General features: G+C 42.9%; 1 protein-coding gene across 2 annotated transcripts in view; it reads right to left on the reverse strand.

The window, feature by feature from the left end:
* Nucleotides 1-20,476, reverse strand: part of LOC139630162 (DENN domain-containing protein 2A) — a 35,817-nt gene extending 15,341 nt beyond the window's left edge. Inside the window, exons 1-2 of one of the 2 annotated variants that reach the window (XM_071493321.1) lie at nucleotides 20,005-20,476; nucleotides 2,996-3,082 (exon numbers count right to left, since the gene is read on the reverse strand). In XM_071493321.1, the coding sequence (XP_071349422.1) occupies nucleotides 2,996-3,081 (86 nt within the window). In that variant the 5' untranslated portion in view covers nucleotide 3,082; nucleotides 20,005-20,476. Of the gene's footprint in view, nucleotides 1-2,995; nucleotides 3,083-11,252; nucleotides 11,385-20,004 lie in introns of those variants that run through there. The other variant, XM_071493328.1, reaches the window with a different exon arrangement.
* Between the last annotated feature and the right edge of the window lie 975 nt (nucleotides 20,477-21,451).

Genomic DNA, 21,451 nt, shown 5'->3' on the forward strand with positions numbered 1-21,451 from the left:
CTGCAAACAAACCACAAACAAGCAAAATATACTATAATCTAGAGAAATATACTAATACATAAATGAATGATTGAATTTTATATTTTATATTCATGTGTTTCAGACCCAAAGGTACCCAGTCCACATGGATTTACAATACATAATTGTACTTAACTTCTACACAGAGAACACCAAACAAGAGGAAAAGCAAGTAAAAAAGGGTACTGCATCCATATGTGAGAAAAGGTATAGTCTATTAACCATTATACTACTATATTGTAGCTTAATACTATATATATTATCTTCTTATATATCTAATTTAGCTTATTTCTTCAAACCAGGAATAAAAGAAAGGATCTATGAACCTAGCTAAAAAATAATTTTTTTTGCTAAGAAGATCAATTATTTGATTGTCCTAAAATAAGATATCATAACTGCCTTGATCCATTCATTTTGCAGTAAGGGGATGTGGTGTATTTCAAGATTAACAGGCTGAAAGGTCACCTGTCAAACACAAGAGGGACACAGGCTGTGGGGAGGGGACAAAGTAAAACCCAAACAACAAGAGTGAACATGCAGAGTCTTCTCTTGGTTTAGGGGACAGTACTAACCACCTAGCCACTGCTGATGCACTTAATTCATTCCAGATAAACAGAGGGAGAGAGTACATTGCACTGATGCCAATTCTAACAATTTATAGTGCAATTATTCTCATAGAAATGTTGGTCGCTGCCTTGAGTGAACATAGCAAAGCATCAATTCTCCCCATGACTCTTAAAATTGGCCACACAGTGTGAGCCCTTATGATTACATAAAAATAGATCTTTGTTAATGGGGTAAACAAGAATTCTTGTTAAAAGAGTTCAAACGTCTGTTCGGTGCCTGTGCTTTAGCTGTGAGTCACTCCTGTAAGATCACTGGGTCATGACTGTTTGAACTCTGGGTTTGGGGGTCAAAGTTTACAAGCTATGCACACAGCTATTTCTGGAGAGGAGACAAACGTATACACACAGGAGGGGAGAGGCCGAAGTGTAGATGTGCATCTTTTCTTTTCTACTCCCGACCCGCAAAACTCTTGTTTTGGCCAAAGCCTATTCTTCAAATGATTGTGTTTCCAACAAACAGAGGAAATGTGGCCCTGCTGGGTGACTTCTGATGACATCGCTGGATGTGAAAACCAACGGTCATGCAATCTTGAGGAAATCTCAGGGGGAAATAACTAATTCAAGTTTCCTCAGAGACTTTTAAAGAAAAAAAAAAAACGTAATGTTGCAACTATGACCAATGAGGAAACCAAATAATTCTCTTCCAAATTGCTCTGGGTTTTATTAGTTTAGACCCTCACCCCCTTTCTCCCTCCCCTATTTCATTCTCCCTCTGTGTCTCTCGGTGGAAACAGCATTTTTTATTAAGCATGAAGCAACAGAGGGGAAAAACTAGGTCAAATAGAAAAGCCTAGCAAAGGAGAACAGGAGAATAGGCAGGAGGGGGGGTCAAGTGAAGGAGTAACAGAAAAAGTGGAGCAGAAAGAGGAGGAAATCAATACCCCCCTCCCACCTCCACTGAGACTGTAATGGAGAGAGACAATATGATTAAGACAAAATACACACTATGGAAAGCTTGTCCATCATCCGTGGCCATGGATGGGTGGAGGATGGAGACGAGGGTCATTGAGGGCGGAAGGAGGGAAGGGGGTACAAGGGCACAAAAGCATCTCTGACCAGCTGAGCTAACACAGGAACAGTGGATATGAGGAGGGGTTTGAAATGAGCAGGGGGCAAAACTACTATTTTAATGATATTCCAACTTTTGACAATTACTCAAGAGAAATGTTTTGAGCATTTGGGCAATGGTAACTACGGTAACCTGATAAACCATAAAAACAACAGACGGTTAAATCTTCCACCAGATAATCCCTCACTGGCACAAACCAAAATCCCTTCATTATAATCTAAATAGCACTAATGAATATTACAAGGATGACAGAAGGGGCCACAGAGAGTGGTCACAGAAGCATTAGGCAGTGGCAGCAGGGGGGCAGTAACAGTATCCAGATGCCAGATGGCCAACTCTGCCCTGCTCTGCTCTGTAGCCCTGCTATTGTTATACTGCTGACCCTAATGGAAAGGGGTGTCTCCAGCTTGCTTAAGAGCAGAACTCTTTTTGATAATTATGGGAAAAGTGCACCTCAGGCCCAAGCAACATGTAAAGTAAAGTAAAAGTAAAAGTGAACTATCCGGCAACCTCACAGCTTTTATCACTTCTTGTAGTTTTAGAGGTATTTTTACTTTAATTTCTGTCAAGACGTGTTTTTGGTCAGCTTGTTAGGTCCAAAATGACACTCAATACTACAGTACCCATGAGGCTCATTGACAAGCCAGAACCACAGAATCATCAATCATCCAGACTTTGCATCATGAATGTGAATTTATCCACAGTCTGGGTCAGTTTTTTAACTTTACCGGCATGTGGAACTGAGGGTTCAACATTTTAATTGGATGTTTCCTACCACAATAATGTTTTGGAACCTTTGGGACTTATAGTTGACATCTCTCCTAAAGTTATTATACACATACAGATTTGCATTTGACATGTTTAACACAGTTGTTAGTTATTTATAATAGTTATGATAATTCCTTCCGAGTGTTGTAGATGTTTAAATAACAAGTCAAATATCTGGTTGGACTGTCACTTAACAACAGCGCCAAAGCTTTACAAAAAAAAAGCTACACTTTAATGGGATTTGTAGAATTATTTTTGAGAAACAGTATTACAAGCAATACCTGTGGTGTGAAGGAGACGCCTTCACACCACTGTATCATCTGTATAATGAAGGAGCACAATTCATTTGGTAATGACAGAATGATGTCTAAAAATGCTATACAATAAATGGCTTCTACAAGTACCTTTCTGAAAATGGACAGTGAGATGTTTGGTTTCAGACAAATTAGAACTGAATCATTGCAACAAAACACTGAAGACACTAAATTAATAAATTGGCTTCTGAGGCACCTACCCGTTGACTGATTGGTAGATACAGTTGTCAGTGTTTGTACAGAGCAGCAGGGCCCTCCCACCGGTCATGGTGCTAGCAGCTGGCATCCTGCACAGTAACACAAAGAAAGAGACATTCAGTTATAGCCAATGGTGTGAGCGCACTGTGGATACAAGGGCAAAACTTATATTTGAGCTTAGAGGCGACAAAGCTAAAGAAAAGCATGTACAAGTACAGAGCAGACAGTTGAATATATTCCAGCTTGTATGCTTTCAACTAAATATATGGTTGACGATATACGAAAATAGGCAGACATATAGACTGACGAATGAGGGATGGGTCAAAAGAAGAGCTGCTTCCCCAGGACTCCCTCAGGAAAACTTCAAACTCTAGTGTGTGAATGTGAACTACCAAACAGCTCAAACCTCTCATTTCTGTGGCTTGCAAAACTAGTTTCTGAACCAAGCAGCAGAGAAACAGACCTCACAGGTTGCATGGCATCCTCACAAAATGTCAATCCCCTTTTTGACTAGTAATTGGAGGATACAGCTGAATACAAAGCTTTAACAACAGCTAGCCAACAGGCATGAACACACATTACTATCCAGCACCCGTATAGCATTCAGCGGGAAGCCAGAGAAGGGCACTCAGTTAAACTCTTTAGGTTATCACTCAGCGTCTTGTCTTTTGCACTTGTCATAACAGATTTCTACAGTAATTTACAGTAAGTACTGCTCACGCATTTTGTTTTTGTACTTGAGAGTCTCCCTGAAAAACTCTCTTTTCAATCCAGAAAAAAACTTCCTTAATGCGTTGCGTGTTTTCCAGCACTGCACTTTTCCCCCTGTTCTTTATTTCAGACAAGTTGTGCCAAGGACAGTGTGAGAGGACATGCTTGGCCAGTTTGAAATTATTACTTGGTCTATTTGTCAGAGTATAATGAAACCAGATCCACTTGGAGCGTAGCAAGACCATCCGTATGTAACATCAAATTAGAGCCAGTGGTGTGCAGTGCTTATGACTTGGTCTATAAACGGTGGTGGGGGGGCTGGCACGGAGCAGAAGGGCCTGGCCTCTGCTTGGCACAGATGTGGTTAACATAAGAGAGGAGGATAGGTCAGGGGTAACGCCTGTTGGCAGGTATTCACACATTTGTTCTTAAGTAAATTAACAGAAGCGCTAATACACGCTTTGCCACCCAGCTCCATACTCACATGGAAAACCTCATATGAAAACACACCTACATGGACCTACACATCCAGCCAAACAGTCCATTCTGCACACCAGCATATGGATGTGTATGTATGATTGACTTCTACCAGATGTTCTGGGATACTTTGGGGTATTCGTAGGCCGTTAAATATTTCCTGAGCACTTCACGGCCCAAAACCCACCACTAACCCTCCGCCTATAAACCGGTATTAGCTAACACGGACACTTTTCTCCCTTGACCCCTGACTATGCAGGGAATGTGAGCCCAATTCAACTGAATTCCACAAATTGTTGTCCCAACTGGCAGTGAGGCAAGATGGAGAAAAAGTTACAATTTCAGTGGATTATGTAAAAAAAAAAAATTGCAGCCAAATAGCTGAATTCTTCTCCAAGCTAACAACATAATTGTCCCTCTGGGTCCAGTGTTTTGGAATGATTCTGGGCTTGTACATTTTCTCTTCTCTTCCAGATTAAAAGAACAAAACAACACCAAAAGTTGAGGTCTCATCTGATGAGGAGTAGAAAAAAGCACAATTTGTCATTTTTTTTAGCTTCTAGTTTTGCTCACAGCTCAACTTACAGCGCTCTATTGCTTTGTCTTTACCCCCACTCCTCTCAATCAGTCCAAGGCCTAGCCCCCCAGAGAGAGGAGAAAGGAGGAGGAGGAAGGTTTGCGTCAGCCATCCACTAGCTTGTAGCCTCAAATTATTTTCAGCTGTGAGCCAAGGAGAGGTCACATGTTTGAGGGGAAACATCAACCGATTTTTTTTTCCTTCCTCTCCCTCTTGATTTTTTTTCTCCTCGCTAAAAACCAAAACAGAAATGAAGAACAGAAATCCTGCGTGGAAGGCAGGGGGGTGGGGGGAGGGGGGTTTGTGAGCGAGCTGGACTATAAAGAATGTATAGAGCCTGCAAGGCTTACAGTTTAATTTTTTTTTTTTTTTCTGGGTTGGGATGGGTGTTACATATCGCGGGGGGGAGAGAAAAGATGGGAGCAAACCAACAGAGGGAGCAAACCAAAGAGGAGCGGGGGGTTGGGGAGACAGGGGCTGTCAAAACTAAAAAGGAAAGTGGATATTGCAAAGAATAATATAAGTGTACTGTTGCGCTGTGAAAACAGTGCAGGCTTTTAGGCTCTCCCACTTCATTGTTTAGAGCCCCAAGGCCAAAACAGAAAGTGCTGCTCAGAGGAGATTGTACTAATACCTTAAAAGGTAATTTGGTATTTTCACACAATTCTGATTTACTGAGCTTGAACATATCTCAAAACTTGACTCATACGTGCAAGACGGTGCTTCCCAGCACTCGCCTGAACCTGACAAGCAGTGGTGTCTTCACATCTCGTAAAAGCAGTAAATCTGACAGCGTTGCCAGTTTTACAGCGTTGGGTTACTGACGAAACTCTTTTCAGGAGCAGCGAAAGGCTTTTGTCTCCTACAGCTATTGGCAACTATTGTCAACCCTAACCCCCAGAGCAAGATGGCCACCATAACAATACAGAGGCTGTGGGGAGCCATCTGCTGAGGCCAATAAAAACATCATGGGAAACAGCGACCCAAAAGACCTCTACCTGCTCCGCCCCCCTTCAGCCTCTGCCCTGTGAGGTGTGACAGGCCGCACATGCTGCGGCAAAGGAAGTGGTATTGTTGACCAGCAGCAGTGTGGATGGAGTGCTGAGTGGAGAAGACGGCAGTGGAAGGTGTGCACAGATATGACTTGTGATAATTGCGTTTGATACTCAAAGAGATATTTGTACATTTCTTTTTTGAGAAATCCTGTAAATAAACATCATAGGTTTAAGATTTTTTTTACTTTCTATTCCTAGACTCACCTGTTGACCCAGTTTTAGCTTAACAACCTTCAGATAAAAACCATTACACAAATAAAATTTGTTAAAGGACAACCTCCAGTCTTGGCCTCAGATGAAAAAGGATTGATGCTTGGTGAGAAGCACACAATCCTAAATGCCTTGAAGCCTTTTTACTAGATAGAGATAACAGCAGTGTGGGTCAGAGGCAGGGCATCAGAGCCGAGCATCAGTTGCATAACAAACCCTGCAGGAGATTTCTATCAGCGGATGGACACTGGGTATCTGGCAATGGACAGCCTCTTGTAAACATGCACTCACATATACCACTGACTATGGGAAGTTGTTGTTTGTGCAGGCTTAATGGCTGAAGCATGGTGTTGTGTCAGTTATGTGTCAGTTATCAAGTGGCACCAATTATTGTAAAAATGTAAACTAACGTTGAAGGTGGAGGCAACAAATCAATGGGTATCTGTATATTATACCAGATGAATAGAGGTGCGTGGCCATGCTGGCGGCTCACTAACCACCGGAAAACAAAGATGTTAAAGGGAAAAAAAAAATGCAGAGATAACTTTGCTGTTTATACCACAACTGGGTTGCCTTGCAAGGTTGGAGCTGAGGGTAGCACTAGAGGTACCATGCTATACCTGTATCAAAATAATTTATCCTTTGTGCAGTGGCTTCTATAGAACATCTTAGCCCTGCGTTCTCAGACCCTTTATATCCCATGCTGTTCTTTGTCATCCCAGGGTTGGGCAATTCTTGAAAAGATTTAGTTCGTACAACATGCTGTCTGACCACATCAGAAAGCAAGTGTTTGTAACTGTCTTAAAGTCCATGTTTTGAAGGTGGGATGAAAAGCTGGTCAACTCTCTGTAACTGCACATTTTCAGACAATGAACATCTCTGGAGAGTGTTGATAGAGTTGCACTTGCAGGTGCCCATCAAAAGAGGCAGAAAAATGTGTAAATAACAAATAAAGAGAGTCTCAGAGAGAATTTCAACCACACACCTGGCCTTTAACTGTGTGAAGTTAGTATGAAGATTGAATTTTCAGCTACAGAAATTGTCAGACACAGCCCCCTCCACCAATTCCTACGCTGGGCAGAAAGGTTTGGTGGAGGTGAGTTTCTCTATCTGACAAGGGCTTCTGATGCAAAGCATTAATGCAGCTTTAGGCATAGTGACTTTGTCAACTTTAGCAGTACTTCACTAAATTCATTCATTCATACATTTGACTGAGCTTCAGAGGTATCCTGTCATAGTAAAGTGGTGAAATGAAGCGTTGGAATTGGACATTTTGACTCGTTAGATGAGGAGTCAGGGAGTTCCCAATGCATTAAAATTCATCCTTAAGGGACGTTAAGGTAAATGTCCATCATTCATTCTGAACTGAGATGTTGGGGAAATTGATGAAGAGATGGACAGATGGACAAACAAGACAGCTGACTGACAACGCTATCGGGAGAGCCAATGGCCTGGTATGAAAAAGCCATAAGGTCAAAGAGACCGATCTGAGACTACGAGACATATTTACAATTAATACTAATTTCAGAGTCATTTGGGTTGCAGTGATTATGATTAGTTTAACTGTCAGACCTCACACCTAGGGACCCTGTTCTTTTTTCCCACTGGCTCTTTTTTCCCACTGGGGTCCTCAGACATCAGGTCCTCAGATGGACCTCTCTCCATAGGACACTCATTCCCACATTGACTCTAACCTCCCCACATCTGGTACCATGTGTAAACCAAATGCTATTTGATCTTGGTGTAGTCATAGAGTTGTAAATGAAAAAAAAATGCCTGGCTGTTTTTTCTCACACTGACCTCACACAATGTTGGATTGACAAAGGAAGGTCCAAAAACCTGCCTGGACTCCTTCAATGTCAATGTGATGACACACACTTGCACACACACCAGATTGTCTTCAGGCTATGTCAGTTATGAGTTTCTATAGTCAGTGATAATATGTAAAATGTTCAATTTTTCTCTCCTCACAGTGCAATGCAAAAGTGTAGACAACATCAACTCCAACAGTGATATTGTCACTTGGCCTTTGTGCTGGTTAAGCTCCAAGTATTATCTTATAAGTGTAAATGTGTGGCGGTAATCAGACAGAAGTTTTGCTGTTGGAGTTGAATTAGGTTTATCTCACTGTATGCAGGTGGTGCTGTCAGCGTTTTGTTGCTACCTTTATCAGGCCCCTGGGTTGTTGTCACGAGCTGTTGGCTGGCTGCTCCTTTAGTGCTCTGGAGGCCCGCCCGCCTCTCCCCAACAGCTGCTTCCCATAAAGATTTCATCCTCCCCTCTATCCCTCTGTCCCTCCATCCCTCTGTCCAGCTCTGCAGAAACAGCTAACATCATGACATCATCACCATCCCTCGCTTGTTCTTCCCCAGACTGCTCTCTTTTACTCTCTGTCATTTCAAAAATACCTAAAAAGGGCAAAGTCGCTCACAGCCCACGCTGCATTTCACAGTTATCAGGACATGGAGTCAAATACAGTATGCAACCAAAAAGTGGCAGCTCACTTCTCATCCTTACGAGTGAAATGTGACGTAAAACTGGGACAAGGAGAGAACATGATAGCTAAAAATGGGAATTAAATACTGTAAAGAAGAAAAGATTATTCATTTTCTTCTTTTTCTTGAAGTCCACTGGCTGACTTGAGGACCCTCTCCCCACTACAAGATGTGGCTCTCTATAGCATGTGCCAAAGCCTTGCCTGTAATCAATTTAACGCACCACTGCACATTTAGTCAGCTCTTTCTGGAATGGCAAACTTGGCTGCTTTTTTTCCTCCATGTCCTTCACTCTTTTATTTCTCCCTTTCATTCGCTCTCTTTCATTCCCATTTAGTCCTGGAGTTGCGGGGAGAAAAGTATGATGGAGGAGGGAGTGAAGGATAGGATGTAAGGACGGAGGGGTACTGCTTTTTAATCCTTAGCCCCTCTTTCTCTCTCTTACTGAACTGTACCATGTCTTACGCTCTGCAGATGTGGAGCAAAGATTATTCATGTACAGCCAATTTGTTTCCAGCACTGCAGGGTTGCCAGATCTGACATGAAGTGTTTGGTTTGAGCAATATGGGGATTTCACAATGACTGACATGCTGCCTTGACCTCGTAGGCTTTGGAAGGGTTTTGCCTGGTTCCCGTTGAAATAGGAAAGGAAAGGTTGATGGTAAAGGAAGGGATGTATAGAGGGGAGGAGGGAAGGAGAGGGTCGGGCAAATAAACAATGGAATTTTATCTGGACTCGGCAGTCTCCCTCTCTCTTTTTCCCTCTCTGTTTCTCTTTCTGTGTCCTGTTCAGGGCCCCAAGCTGATTTCATAGCAAGGCCTTGGACATGAGCCAAACAGGCCAACTCTATGACTATGTCCATACTAATACATTTTTAAAATGCTGTTTTAAAATAAAAAAGATCTCCATCCAGATGACTGTTTTAGCTTCCAGTTAGTTGCTTAAGTTGTAGAAAATACTGCGAATGAGAAACAGCAATGACAAAAAGGAAGACCAGAGATTTCTTGGTTGCTTGGACTGATAAGGTGGACCTGCCACTGAAGGTAGGAGAATATTTCATGGCTGATAACACCCAATCAGGAAACCTTTGTTTGTGTCATCGTTGTCATGTGTCAACGTTTGTCTCATCGTTTCCGAAAGTCCCAGTTTATGCCCATTGTGACTAAAATGCAACCCAAAAGTCTTCAACCTAGAACCAGGCCAACAACGTCTCCAAAAGTCTCGGTTTTATGGGCTTAAAAACTGCAGAGTAATATGTATGACAGGTGTAAACATAAAAAAAGTGATGTGTTTTCAAATTAAAATGTATTACCATGGATGTAGCCTTTGATTATGTGTGCCTGAATCTGTGTGTGTGTCTGTGATTGACGGTTACAAACGAGGAAACTGCACTCTCACTGAATTTATCCATGCCGTGTTTACCTCTCTCTCATCTTTATCTCGTAATCTCTCTGTTTTCTCATTCTATCGCTCACATTACTTTGCTCTCAGCTGGCTTCCCTTATCTTTCCGTTCTATATCTGAACACAGACCATGGGGATCTGCGTTGTATGATGTACAGTGCTGAAGATCCCTATCAGCTGGCCTTTAGGGCCAAAAGACAAGCATACACGCACACATGCACACAAACACGCTTGCACACACACACACACACACATACAAACACACACAGTGCCCTGTCCAAAGCCCTGCTGTGCTGCGTCCTCTTGCCCCTCCACTTCTCCCCCTGCTCCGTCCATTGTTAGGAGAGGATGGACATGAGACAGCATTGAAACTGGGATAGCCACAGAACCAGACAGGAATACAGGAAGGGGGATACCACAAACAATTAATTTCTCCCTGCATATTTTTTTGCTTATCAATCCATCCTAAATATAACACAAGTATCCATTGTTGTATTTCTAACACCACACACAGCATTTCTTGCTATTGTGGTTGTTGTTTTTATAACTGAGACTCTTGACGGCCTGGGTGTCTACAGACTATCCCGCTGGGAAGCAGGAAGAATGGGCCAAAATATTACCTCAGACAATGTAGCCTATAAACAAACCTTAATTATAATTGGGGCCACAGAGAAAGCCACTGTGGATGTAATTGTGGCGAACAGCACAACCAAGAGACACACCATCTAGGAGGCATCTTATGCATGAAATGAATAGTTATTTTCCTTGTTTGTGCTTGTGCATGCAAACGGACAGGAAATGTGTTGTGACTTGCAGGAAGTGGGGCTAAGACTGACCTCCTGTGTCTCCTGAAATGAAGTCATCAGGCTTTTGCACAGCAAGTTTTCTTGCTTACCAATTGACCCCATACAGTAAGCTCTTGAATTCAATGCTGATAAATGGGACGGCTCTGACTACCACAAGGTCATAATGGCAGCGAACGGAAGGAAAACTCCAGACTAACTCAGCAAAATCCTCCTAAAAGTCCTTCTCACTCGCTCCACCTGTCAGAGTTTACAAATGACCATCCTGTAACACTTTAACCACAGGCTTTTAATGGGCAGGGTCTCCTTTTCCCTTTGGAGTTTGTGGCTTCCATTCCACGTTCCACTGACTGCAAATGGTGCAGCTTCCAGGCTAATGATGCACTTAAGTCTTCAGTGTGATAAGCCATTCCAGAAATAGAAATTTGGAGCCTTTGACGCTGTTGGCATGATAAATGGTGAAAATTAAGTGAATAATTTAAAAACATTTTAAGGCAGAGAAGTCAAAAAAAAAAACTTGGACTGACCTGGTGGAAAATTGGATTATAAATGAATTCTTCCATCCCTGCGTTTACTGATCACCAGCAATTAAAGAGGCCTTCATTAGCTAAATGAAGAAGAGAGAAGCCTCTCTACAAGAGAAAAAGACAAGATCTTCCCTATCAGAGGAGAAAAAGAAGTGGAGGGGGAGGATGAATCTGTCTTGGAGGCAGAGCAAACAAATCTCTCTCTATCCCCCCATCTGGGAAAGGGTGTCATGTTTCGTCTCTCTTGCAGAGGTGGAGCATCTGTCCTTCCACTCCCTCCCACAGACATGTCAGCTCCTCCTCTTCACCAACAGAAAGCTCCCATCAGCAGAGGTCCTGACTCATCCCCAGTCTGCTCCCAATTACCGTGCTGGCTCCAAAGACCACGGGTCCATGCCAACTCATCCCAGGAACCCGCTTTTAAACAGCTCTCACTTTGGCCTACATAACCAACACGGCCTCTGTCAAATCCAAAAATCCACATTTGGTACATCTGCAGCTGAAACACCACTCCATCTTCAGCCAACTTCGAGGGATTTGGTGTTGCTAAAGGCCTGAGTATGCTTCAAACAAAAGTGCTTGTTGGATCGTAATATCACCTGAAGCCATATTTTTTCTAACTCTCCAAAGCAGAAAATCTGACGGTCAGACAGACTTCACACAGTGATCAGCCAGGTGAAGCAGTGGTGAGAAAGTTCATTCATTAGCTATACCACTTATCCTTATTGGGTCGTGGGGGGCTGGGGCCAATCCCAACTGACTGAGGATGGTTGCCAGTTTACCACAGGACTGACATATAAAGACCAACAGCAAGAGTCACCAATTAACCTGGATAGTGAGATGAAGCTGGAGTACCCAGAGAAATCCCATGGAGGCACAAGGAGAACATACAAACTCCACACAGAAAGACCCCAAGTTCGAACCCAGGACCTTCCTGGGGAGAAGTGACAGTGGTAACCACTGCACCCACAATGCCCACACTTTTCATTTGCCTTCAGGTGTGGTCTGTTTGGAACAGGTGCTAATGCCTTTAGAGCCATGGTAACATGTTGTACGAACAAATTAGTTTGAAACATTAACAGAACTTTGAACTTTACAGCCTGAGATAAGATATGGGGATTGTCTGCATTTATTCCAGCCTCATTTGCTTAAGGTACACAAATATTTTTGCATGATTTTACAGACTTTAAATGTTGCTACTTCTTGCACAGCCATGTTATATTATTTCTATCTGCAATGTTTTCAGCCATGCTTGTGATATGGCTCTAGGGATGGCAATTTCTGTCGCTCAGTTGCTCACTTGGTCAAGTGTTTGGTTGTTCCACTGCTTTTGGAAAAGACTGAAACATTTTTGATTCAAGATGTCCAACCTTTCTTAAAGACTTTGCTGGTCCCCTGTCTTTACGATGAAGTTGACATTTGTGGTTTTGAGCAAAATGTCTCAACAACTATTGGATAGTCTGCCATGAAATATTCCCCTCAGGATGAATTCTGATCCTTTTCATCTACGACTTTAGTGCTAATTAGAAATTATTAGCGTGCCAAACTAAGATGGTGACCTTTAAACAATGTTCCTGTTAAACATCAGCATTCACATTGTTATATTGTGAGCATGTTAGCATGCTGACCTTCTTTATTTATTGCATTTAGCTCAAACCACCGCCTTGCCTACACAGCTAGCATGGCTATAAAATCTGAGCCTTGCTTTTTATGTGTATTGTGAGCCTTTTGCTTATTTCTGAGCCGCGCCAAAGATAAATATTCCTCTACTCATGTTGGACAATAAAGCTATTAAAAGTCTGCTAACCCTTTAACAGTTTTGGTATTCAGCTCCCTTCCTTCCAAAGAAAAATTAGAGCACACCATGGCCTCATCCACCAGTAAGAGACCAGACCTCGGTGTAGATGCACCTGCGGTTGGAGCACTGTGGTTGCAGCCAGCATAAATCACTGACAGAGTAAATAAGGCCATTGACAGGAAAGCTCTCCAAACAAAAGAAGCCATGGAGCTCTTCCTGGCAATGAGCCTTGCTGTTTGGCAGCCAGTGATGAATTTCAATGGATGAGGTCACTTATAAACAGCCGCAGGTAATATGCCAGGTGACAGACACACACGCCTTCTGTCATCTGCAACTGCTTCACCACGCCCTTTAACTCAGGAGACAGACGAGGCATGACTTCCACCTCAGCAATAACTACCTCTGCTATTAACAACACCCAGAGGGACTGAAACGTGCAGACACGTGAGGACGCGTCATTGAATACACCATCATTCACAGGGATAATACTGGTCCCTACAGTGAGCAGTATTTACAGCAGTCTGATAATATGGATTTCTGAGCATAATGGCAAAACCTCTCCTCTTTAAAACATGCTCAGCCACAGTGAATGTGCAGCACTGAGTGGACCTACAGCTCCTTTCAACAATAACCTGGCCTCCTTAGCACACTAACATTATTCTCTGGGCCCCAGATCAAATTTCTCCTCCAAGCCACAGTCTCTGAGCTGAGCTGCAAAGCCAAAATCCTCTCTTCTCCTTCTCCTTCCTGTCCCCCCCCACCCCCTTCACATTTTAAGGGTTCCACTTGAGAATTCCCACCAGAGCTCCCCCATCCCATCCCTGCTCCCCTGCTCCGCTGCACGCCTGCATAGAAACAGATTTTTATAATTCACCCGCCGATCCCCAAGGGAGCCTAACAAGGCGAGAGCTTGGGAAAGTGCTCTTCCGGAGTATAAACTCCAGAGTCGGAGTCAGAGCTGACGTTTCTGACCTCCACACACCCCGTGACCGACAACTGTGAGCTTGGGCCAAGACCGCCAGCGGACAAAAAACTGAGTGAAATGGAGAGGGGTGTTTAGCACAGCTGAAGGAAGCCAAACTAAACTGATCTAAAGACGTGCGTTTCCATCATCATCTCCACAGGAACCTCAGGACAAATTGTACTCAACACACAGCAAATATGCTTCTTCTTTTTTTTTCAGGTGAAGACTAAAGCAACTGCAACAAGTGTGAGGAACAATGAGAGAGCAGGTTGATTAGTTTCGTTTGTGTTTTGCATTCTTACATTGTATCTCCATTTTATGTCTGTTGCTATAGTGACTTTAGTTGTGAAGCACTTTGTGACATCCGCTCCAGAAAAGTGCTTTAACTTTCTCACATTCATGAGGAGCTAAACATCTTAACCAACAACAAACAAGTTACTAGAGCTAGATTTTTTAATTTAGTCTGATCAGCCTAAAAAAAATCCTACATATTTATATAATCATGACATGAAATGAAAGAGGTGCTTGGATTGTATTTATACAGAACTACAAAGGAAGATGTGATACTGACACCAAGCTTGGTAGATGCAACTGTACAAATACACAGCTGTATAATATAGGATACGCTTATTGTATCCATCATTACACCGGAGACAGCCAAATAGAAAACTACTACTTTTGCAGCTCTAGAACTTAACAAGACAGTGTTTGGATAGGATTTGGTGTGATCAAAGCTCCTCTGTGTCTGCAGTGTGTCTGGAGTATCTACTCATTAAGTTGTTACACTTGGATGAACCCCCAGACAATGTTTTAATTCTCACTATAGAGAGGATCCCTAAATTATCAGGTAAACAACATTCTTCCCATTCTCAGCGATGGCTCTGAGATGAAGAGAAGAGAAGAGAAGAGAAGAGAAGAGAAGAGAAGAGAAGAGAAGAGAAGAGAAGAGAAGAGAAGAGAAGAGAAGAGAAGATTCAAAGGTCATTGGTCTTACAGTTTTTCCATCTCAAATATTACACAGATGAGCTGCACATAACCAAACTAACAAAGCATGCGGTAACCTTTTCCCATTTTGCTTGGAATGATCATCAAAACATGGCAACCCGAGCTTAAATCAGCGAGCTGTACAGCCACATTAGAGTTACACTTTGAACCCAGATGGACACATTCCTTTCCAGACGGCAGCCTTCCCCACATACAACTGCTTTTTTCCAAGCTGGTGATGTTAAGCAAATGGTAAGTGCATGTTCATGTGCAAGTAGAGCATGTCAGTGGATGCTCAAGTGTGTGGGCATGTGCTCCTAAACATGCGTCTGAGCATGTTGTGGTCTATATTTCTATATATCTGTTTTTGAGTTTGCATGTATTTGTGTGTGTGTGTGTGTGTGTGTGTGTGTGTAGACGGATGCCACTGCAACACTCTGTTTCCACAAGCTGCAAAGCCACACCAAGCTGGCAACACCAGTGGATGATCTTGGATCAGCACCGGACAATTCTCCAAGCCCACATCTAATACCGTGCCATCAAACTGTAGCCGCCTTTCTATTTGCCCCTCTCCCCAGGCCAAACCCTGCTAGACATTCACATTCTGCACTGTACTCTGTGTAAACAACGCAGCGGGCAGGGATTCAGCCTGCCATGTCCTGTTAAATGTCCCAATTAGAGTCGCAGCATCCATTTTCCCCCAAGCCATGGTCCGATTTCTTTTTTAACACAACTCAGTCACTTAGCAGAGTGAAACTGCCAGACAGAGCAACAGCTTGCAAGCGATAGGCTGTTTGAGAAATGTGTGTGTATGTGTATCTTAGGGGTTAAGGGTGCATCTAATGAAAAAAACATGGCCAGCTGCCAACTGGATAAATGCCTCCAGTATCCAGTGTGATGGTATGCATTATCCATGCATGCATGTATGTATATGTGTTGGTTTGACTCTTGCAAGGACAGGGTTATGGGTGTCTGGCATGGTATGTATTATCCTTGCATCTGTGTATGTATGTATGTGTGTGTGTGTGTGTGTGTGTGTGTGTGTGAGAAGGGGGTTAGGGGTGTTTTTGATCGTAACTAAACCCATGGCCATCTACCAACATCACAGACAATACCCCCCCCCCCAACACACACACACACACACACACACACACACACACCATATCTTTGAAACAAGAGGAATTCTTTCACCATCACCACAGGACACATTTTTTTCTGAACGTGTCACTGTGGTAACAACAACAGCTCGGGGACGGCAGGAGATTGGCCCAGTGGGGTCTTTAAGTTGCAGGCCGCCCTGCAGAGTGCCTGTCAAAAGCCAGTTCCTGTAAGAGGAGGGGTGGACGGGCTGTAACGTCCTAAAGCCCTGCTGTCACTTTTCTGAGCAGAAAAGAATGGAGGAGACAGATGTCACTGGTGGCATCTGCTAACGCACAAACACACGCACACACATATACAAAAACAAAGCATGCAAGACTGCTCACATAAAGTCTGCTATCAACTTGCTGAGGAAGTTTTTCACATGACAATTGTAACATGTATGCAGACTGATGTACATGTGCATCTGCGATCTACAGATACACACTCAAAGATGTGCCTATAAAGACATACACAAACATACACCTATTGTATAGTTTGTTAAAAAAAAAAAAACTGTATTAAATGAGTCCAAATGTAAAACAGGCGTCTAATAGCTCACTTTCTTTTAAATTCAGCCAATAGTGTCAACGTGAAGCTGAACACTGTTTTCCTCTAGTGACTCATACCAATCATCAAAACTGATTTCTTCGCCTCAGCATGCTTCCAAGAAAAAAATAACAAGCGGATTCAGTTGTGAGAGATGACAGACTTGTCACGACACAAAACATCTGGTGTTTGAGTTTTCTTCTTTTTTTTTTTCTCTCCCTTAAAAAGCGAGTTGATGCATACTGATGAAAAATTCTCTTAACCTCCACTGAGGTTTAAGACCTCATGTGTTGCATGTGTTGATATGTGGGGGTGTGTTTATGCGAGAAATCATGAGTCACAGAGAGTGAGAAGATAATGGGCATTGAGTGATAATGCCATGAATATGAGTGTGCCAATATTTTGGCGTAAAAGAAAGAAAGTGAATCAGTGAAACAGAGGGAAACGTGCAGTTGGAGAAAAATACCCTGAGAATGAATGAGTGTGTGTATGTGTGTAAAATGAATCACTGAGAGGAAGACTGAGGCATTGAGAGCGTGAATATTCTGAGTGGTGAATATAAGGTCACAGATACTGACTTCACCACAGTGCACATTGTCTTGAACAGCAGTCATGCAGACACTTCGCCTCTGCCCCTGAGTCAGAATGTAAACAACTGACCCAATCTGACAGACCTCTGTGTGTGTGATAGTAACACTAGTAACAGATACACACACACACACACAGTGGCTCCACACCAGAGCCCCTTTTCAAGATCGCAGCTCACTTATTACAACCTTGCTGACTAGCAGACAGCCAGTCCCTGCCTCTTTATCTCCAACTCTATAAACCTCTCCACAGCGCTGACTGGAGAGTCGGCCAGTCTCAATTCTATACGCTCTCAAACTTACCAAGTTAAGTAAACACTATGCCAGGATAGACAGAAACAGGAAACGTGGAAGAGGAACGTTGATTTGTTTTCAATAAAACAACAAGACGCTGAAAATAAAACTGTCAATACGAAAATAAAACTGAATGCAACTGGCAATACAGATGTTCCGAAAAATCCCGGAAAAAAACTCAGCTGCTATTTCAGTCAAGCAGATCAAATCAAATGTTTCAATGGATCTTGTTCTGGGAGTTAACAATTACTCCAAAACAGGCTGAACTGAAAGGCCTGAGGAAACTGCTGAGGTGGACTATGCAGGCTGGTTGATAACCAACAGAGACAGAGTGGCCATTCCTGTTGCACTATGGTCTGACCCCAGCTGCAGAGCATTGCTCATGGAGTTCTCATGAATTAAATAGTTGACACACATACACAGATGCACGGATGTGTGTCAAATCTAAAGGTGCCTTGTGGAGGTTTTGACCACTAGTGACACTGTAAAGAAATATTTTGATGAAAAAGGTGAGTTTGTTGTTTGTATCACGAGTTGTACCCACATGCACATGTTGCATATGCATGCCACAGGTGCAGGCGTGACACATTATGTATGTATTTCCTTTGATTGCAGAGGGCAGTAAAGCAGTGGACACTCCTGTCTCAGCTTTAGAATGCTTGTATGTTAACTTACTAAATACACTGGGGAATAAAACTGGTTTCCCCCTTAAAAACCAAGCCTGCCTACTAAAGGACAAAGTTAAGGAAAGTCCTGTTAAAGTCGTTTGTTTGCTGCAGTTTCACACACTGTCAGCTGGTGGCACTAAGGTAACAATATACCAATTTAGAGAAGACAAAGTTGGTCCTGCAAGTTTCACAATATTTCCAAAACATTAAAAAAACATTTGAAAAAGTTTATGAGGCAGCAAATGCTTTTAAGATGTGTCTTAGGCCTTGAGGGTTTATTCTGTTGGAAAAAAAGTATAAACAAAGTTGTTGTTCACAATGAAACTCCACATGATGACTCTTCTGTGAAAGTAAATGAATCATTACCTTATTTATTTCTCCAACTTCTTACACTAAGTTGATTGTGTTTGAACAGATTAACCAGATATTTGGTGTCTTTGTTAATTCATGATCTAATGGCTTTTTACAGCTGTTTCCTCTAATCACTCGGTAATCAGATAGTGGGGGTCAGTGCTGTGACATCCTTTTCTTTCATTTGTCTGTTGATAAACACTGATTCAGGATATAGTGCTGTTTTCGTGACTGTTGCAGCCTGTGCTATTCACATCATTTGCCTATATATTCCAGACCGTTGCCGCTGCTGCTGCTGCAAATTCAAATTCTGTGCATCAGAGCATTTTCTAGAAGTTTAAAGGCAGAAAGTGGTTAAATGAGAAAACATAAAAACTTTTACGTAAATTGAATGGCTACAAAATCACAAAATCAGTTACAGACATCAGTTTTGTCATTCATTAAACTGTTGAGACCTCTATGGGCTGCAGGAGTAAAGGTGCCATGTAATACAATTCCAACCCAACTGCACAGCCTCAGAAATGTCTGGTCATGAATCTGCAGACAAACTGCTATTCCTAATCACTGGGAAGCTGACTTTTTGGAACCACCTGAAGCTGAACTCCTCTCATGGGGAGGTTTCCACCCCGGCCTGCCTCCTCATAACAATACAGGCGCTGGGACTCTGCATGAAGAGGCGCCTTTGTTCACAGTGAAGAATGCTCAGCTCACTTATCCTTTCCCCTCTTTTCTCTCTCTCCCCCTCACCAAGCAGGTTCAGATTATGACGGTTTTAGTGTGGACTGAGACTGTCACCAAACCATCTATCTACACTTTGTTTTCCTCTAATATGCAGATGAAAACCGACAACCACTGAGTGTGCATGTGTGTGCATTCGTGCTCTGGTGTGCTCGGATACTTCAGTGAGGTACAGATGAGTGTCTTGTGGTGCAGCAGTAATGGGCTCGGTGCAGACAGTTTCAGACTGGCTGCTTGAGCAACAGTCAGGCATACTTTACCAGGAGCAGCCCAGAATGAAATACGGCTCAAACGAACACAGACAAAACCACATCCTAACATTTACCATCCAGCTCGCAAGTATGGATGTACATTCTGTACACTGACACACACATGCATGCTGACACACTCAGACAGCAGAGAATATGTGAGGAGGCTGAGTAGAGGCACAAGCGGAAAGATGGATCCTAAAGCAATATAAAGGGTTTTCAAACTGAGCAGGACACTTTGGTTCAGTTGAGTGATTGCTGTAAATGATACTCAATCACCATGTGTCAAAGAAATCACAATCTTACTGCAGCTTTACTGAATTTGTTTTTAAGAAAATAAGAAAAAAAAAACATGAAAACACACACACTGTTTTACACACACACACACACACACACACACACACACACAGACTCTCTTTAACTCTTCACATTACCTTTCTGAGCTGGGTGAGCCCTGATGAAGTGCTCCTGGAGTAGTTTCTCATTTTGCGTAACCTGACCCCACAGAAGACAGCATCCACTTGCATGGTTCCTTTCCGTCAGAGAAGTTTGCCTTTTTCTCCCTCTCTCTCTCTCTCTCTCTCTCTCTCTCTCTCTCTCTCTCTCTCTCTCCCTCCCTCTCTCTCTTCTTTTGGTTTTTACACCCTTACTCCTGCCTCTCACTTCGCATAGCCCCTGCCTGTACACACAGAGGAAGAGAGTAGAGCTCAGGAGCGCACAAAAAGTTTGAAAAAGCCACAAAGTCAGGGAAATCCCTCCTCCCGTCCAGCCTACTTCAGGCTAAAATGTTTACAGCTCTTTCTCCACTCTCAGCTCTCAAACACACACACACACACACAAACACACACACACTCACTCACTCGACTCTTATCTCTGAATGACGATGGCTCCTTCTCTCTCTCTCTCTCTCTCTCAAACTTTTCCCACCCCTCCTTCCCTCATGCTACCCCCCTCCCCCTCTCCCTTCCTCCCTCCCTCCTTCTCCCTTCTCTCTCCTCCCTCTCCATTTTCCATCATCACCCCCCACCCCCCTACATTCCCTCCCACCCACCTAAACCCCCCACTGCTGAACTAATCTGCAGCTGGCTGGGTGATTGGAGCCCTAGTTGCTGGGGAAACCAAGTGTCCTGTTCAAAAAAAAAAAAAAAGGAAAGGAATGGAGCAGGAAGGGGCAAAGCTGAGCACGACTGAATACATAAATAACAGCCTCCTCCGGGAGCATATTAAAGAAGCCCAAGGGCCACTCTTTCTGTCTCAGTGAGGGGACAACATGGTCATCTATTTTATCTTTTCAAGATTTTGTTTACTGGTTCCCATTCACATGTGCCAGCAACACCAACAACTACAACAAGTAGTGCAGAAGCACAAGAGGTGAAAGGTGTGTGTGGTGAGACTGAGTGTTCACAGACAGAAAATGGTTTGGCAGTGTTTGGGTTGATTCCCGTCTGACCTCTTCTCAATGACAAAATCCAAACTGGGGAGTCCAGCTCATAATCAGGCCCTGGGCTGCAGAATAACTCAACAGTCCTGTGGAAAGAGCAGAAAAAAAGAAAGTGAGAGAGCAGGAAACAAGGGTGGACATGCATACTGATGGCTAGTGTGATTAATAATTAACCTGCTCACCCCCACAGACTCTCACTGGTAAGGCCATTATTACAAACATATGCAAACTGTGTTCAAAGCCAAAAACTTTTATACTATGGGTACCAAATAATGCACAATGCAAATGATGTTTCAGATGACGGAAAATGCACCAGCTAATTTCTTTTTTTTTTGGGGGGGGGGGGGGGGGGGTCCTATAACTATTTTTTTATTATATAACTATTTGAGGTGTTTTTGATAATATAATTATATTGTTGTATGTTTTGTTACAGTTGTTTT

This window comes from Trachinotus anak, unplaced genomic scaffold (assembly GCF_046630095.1).
Source record: "Trachinotus anak isolate AG129_WGS33_773 ecotype Australia unplaced genomic scaffold, CSIRO_AGI_Tana_v1 ptg000002l, whole genome shotgun sequence".
NCBI lineage: Eukaryota > Metazoa > Chordata > Actinopteri > Carangiformes > Carangidae > Trachinotus > Trachinotus anak.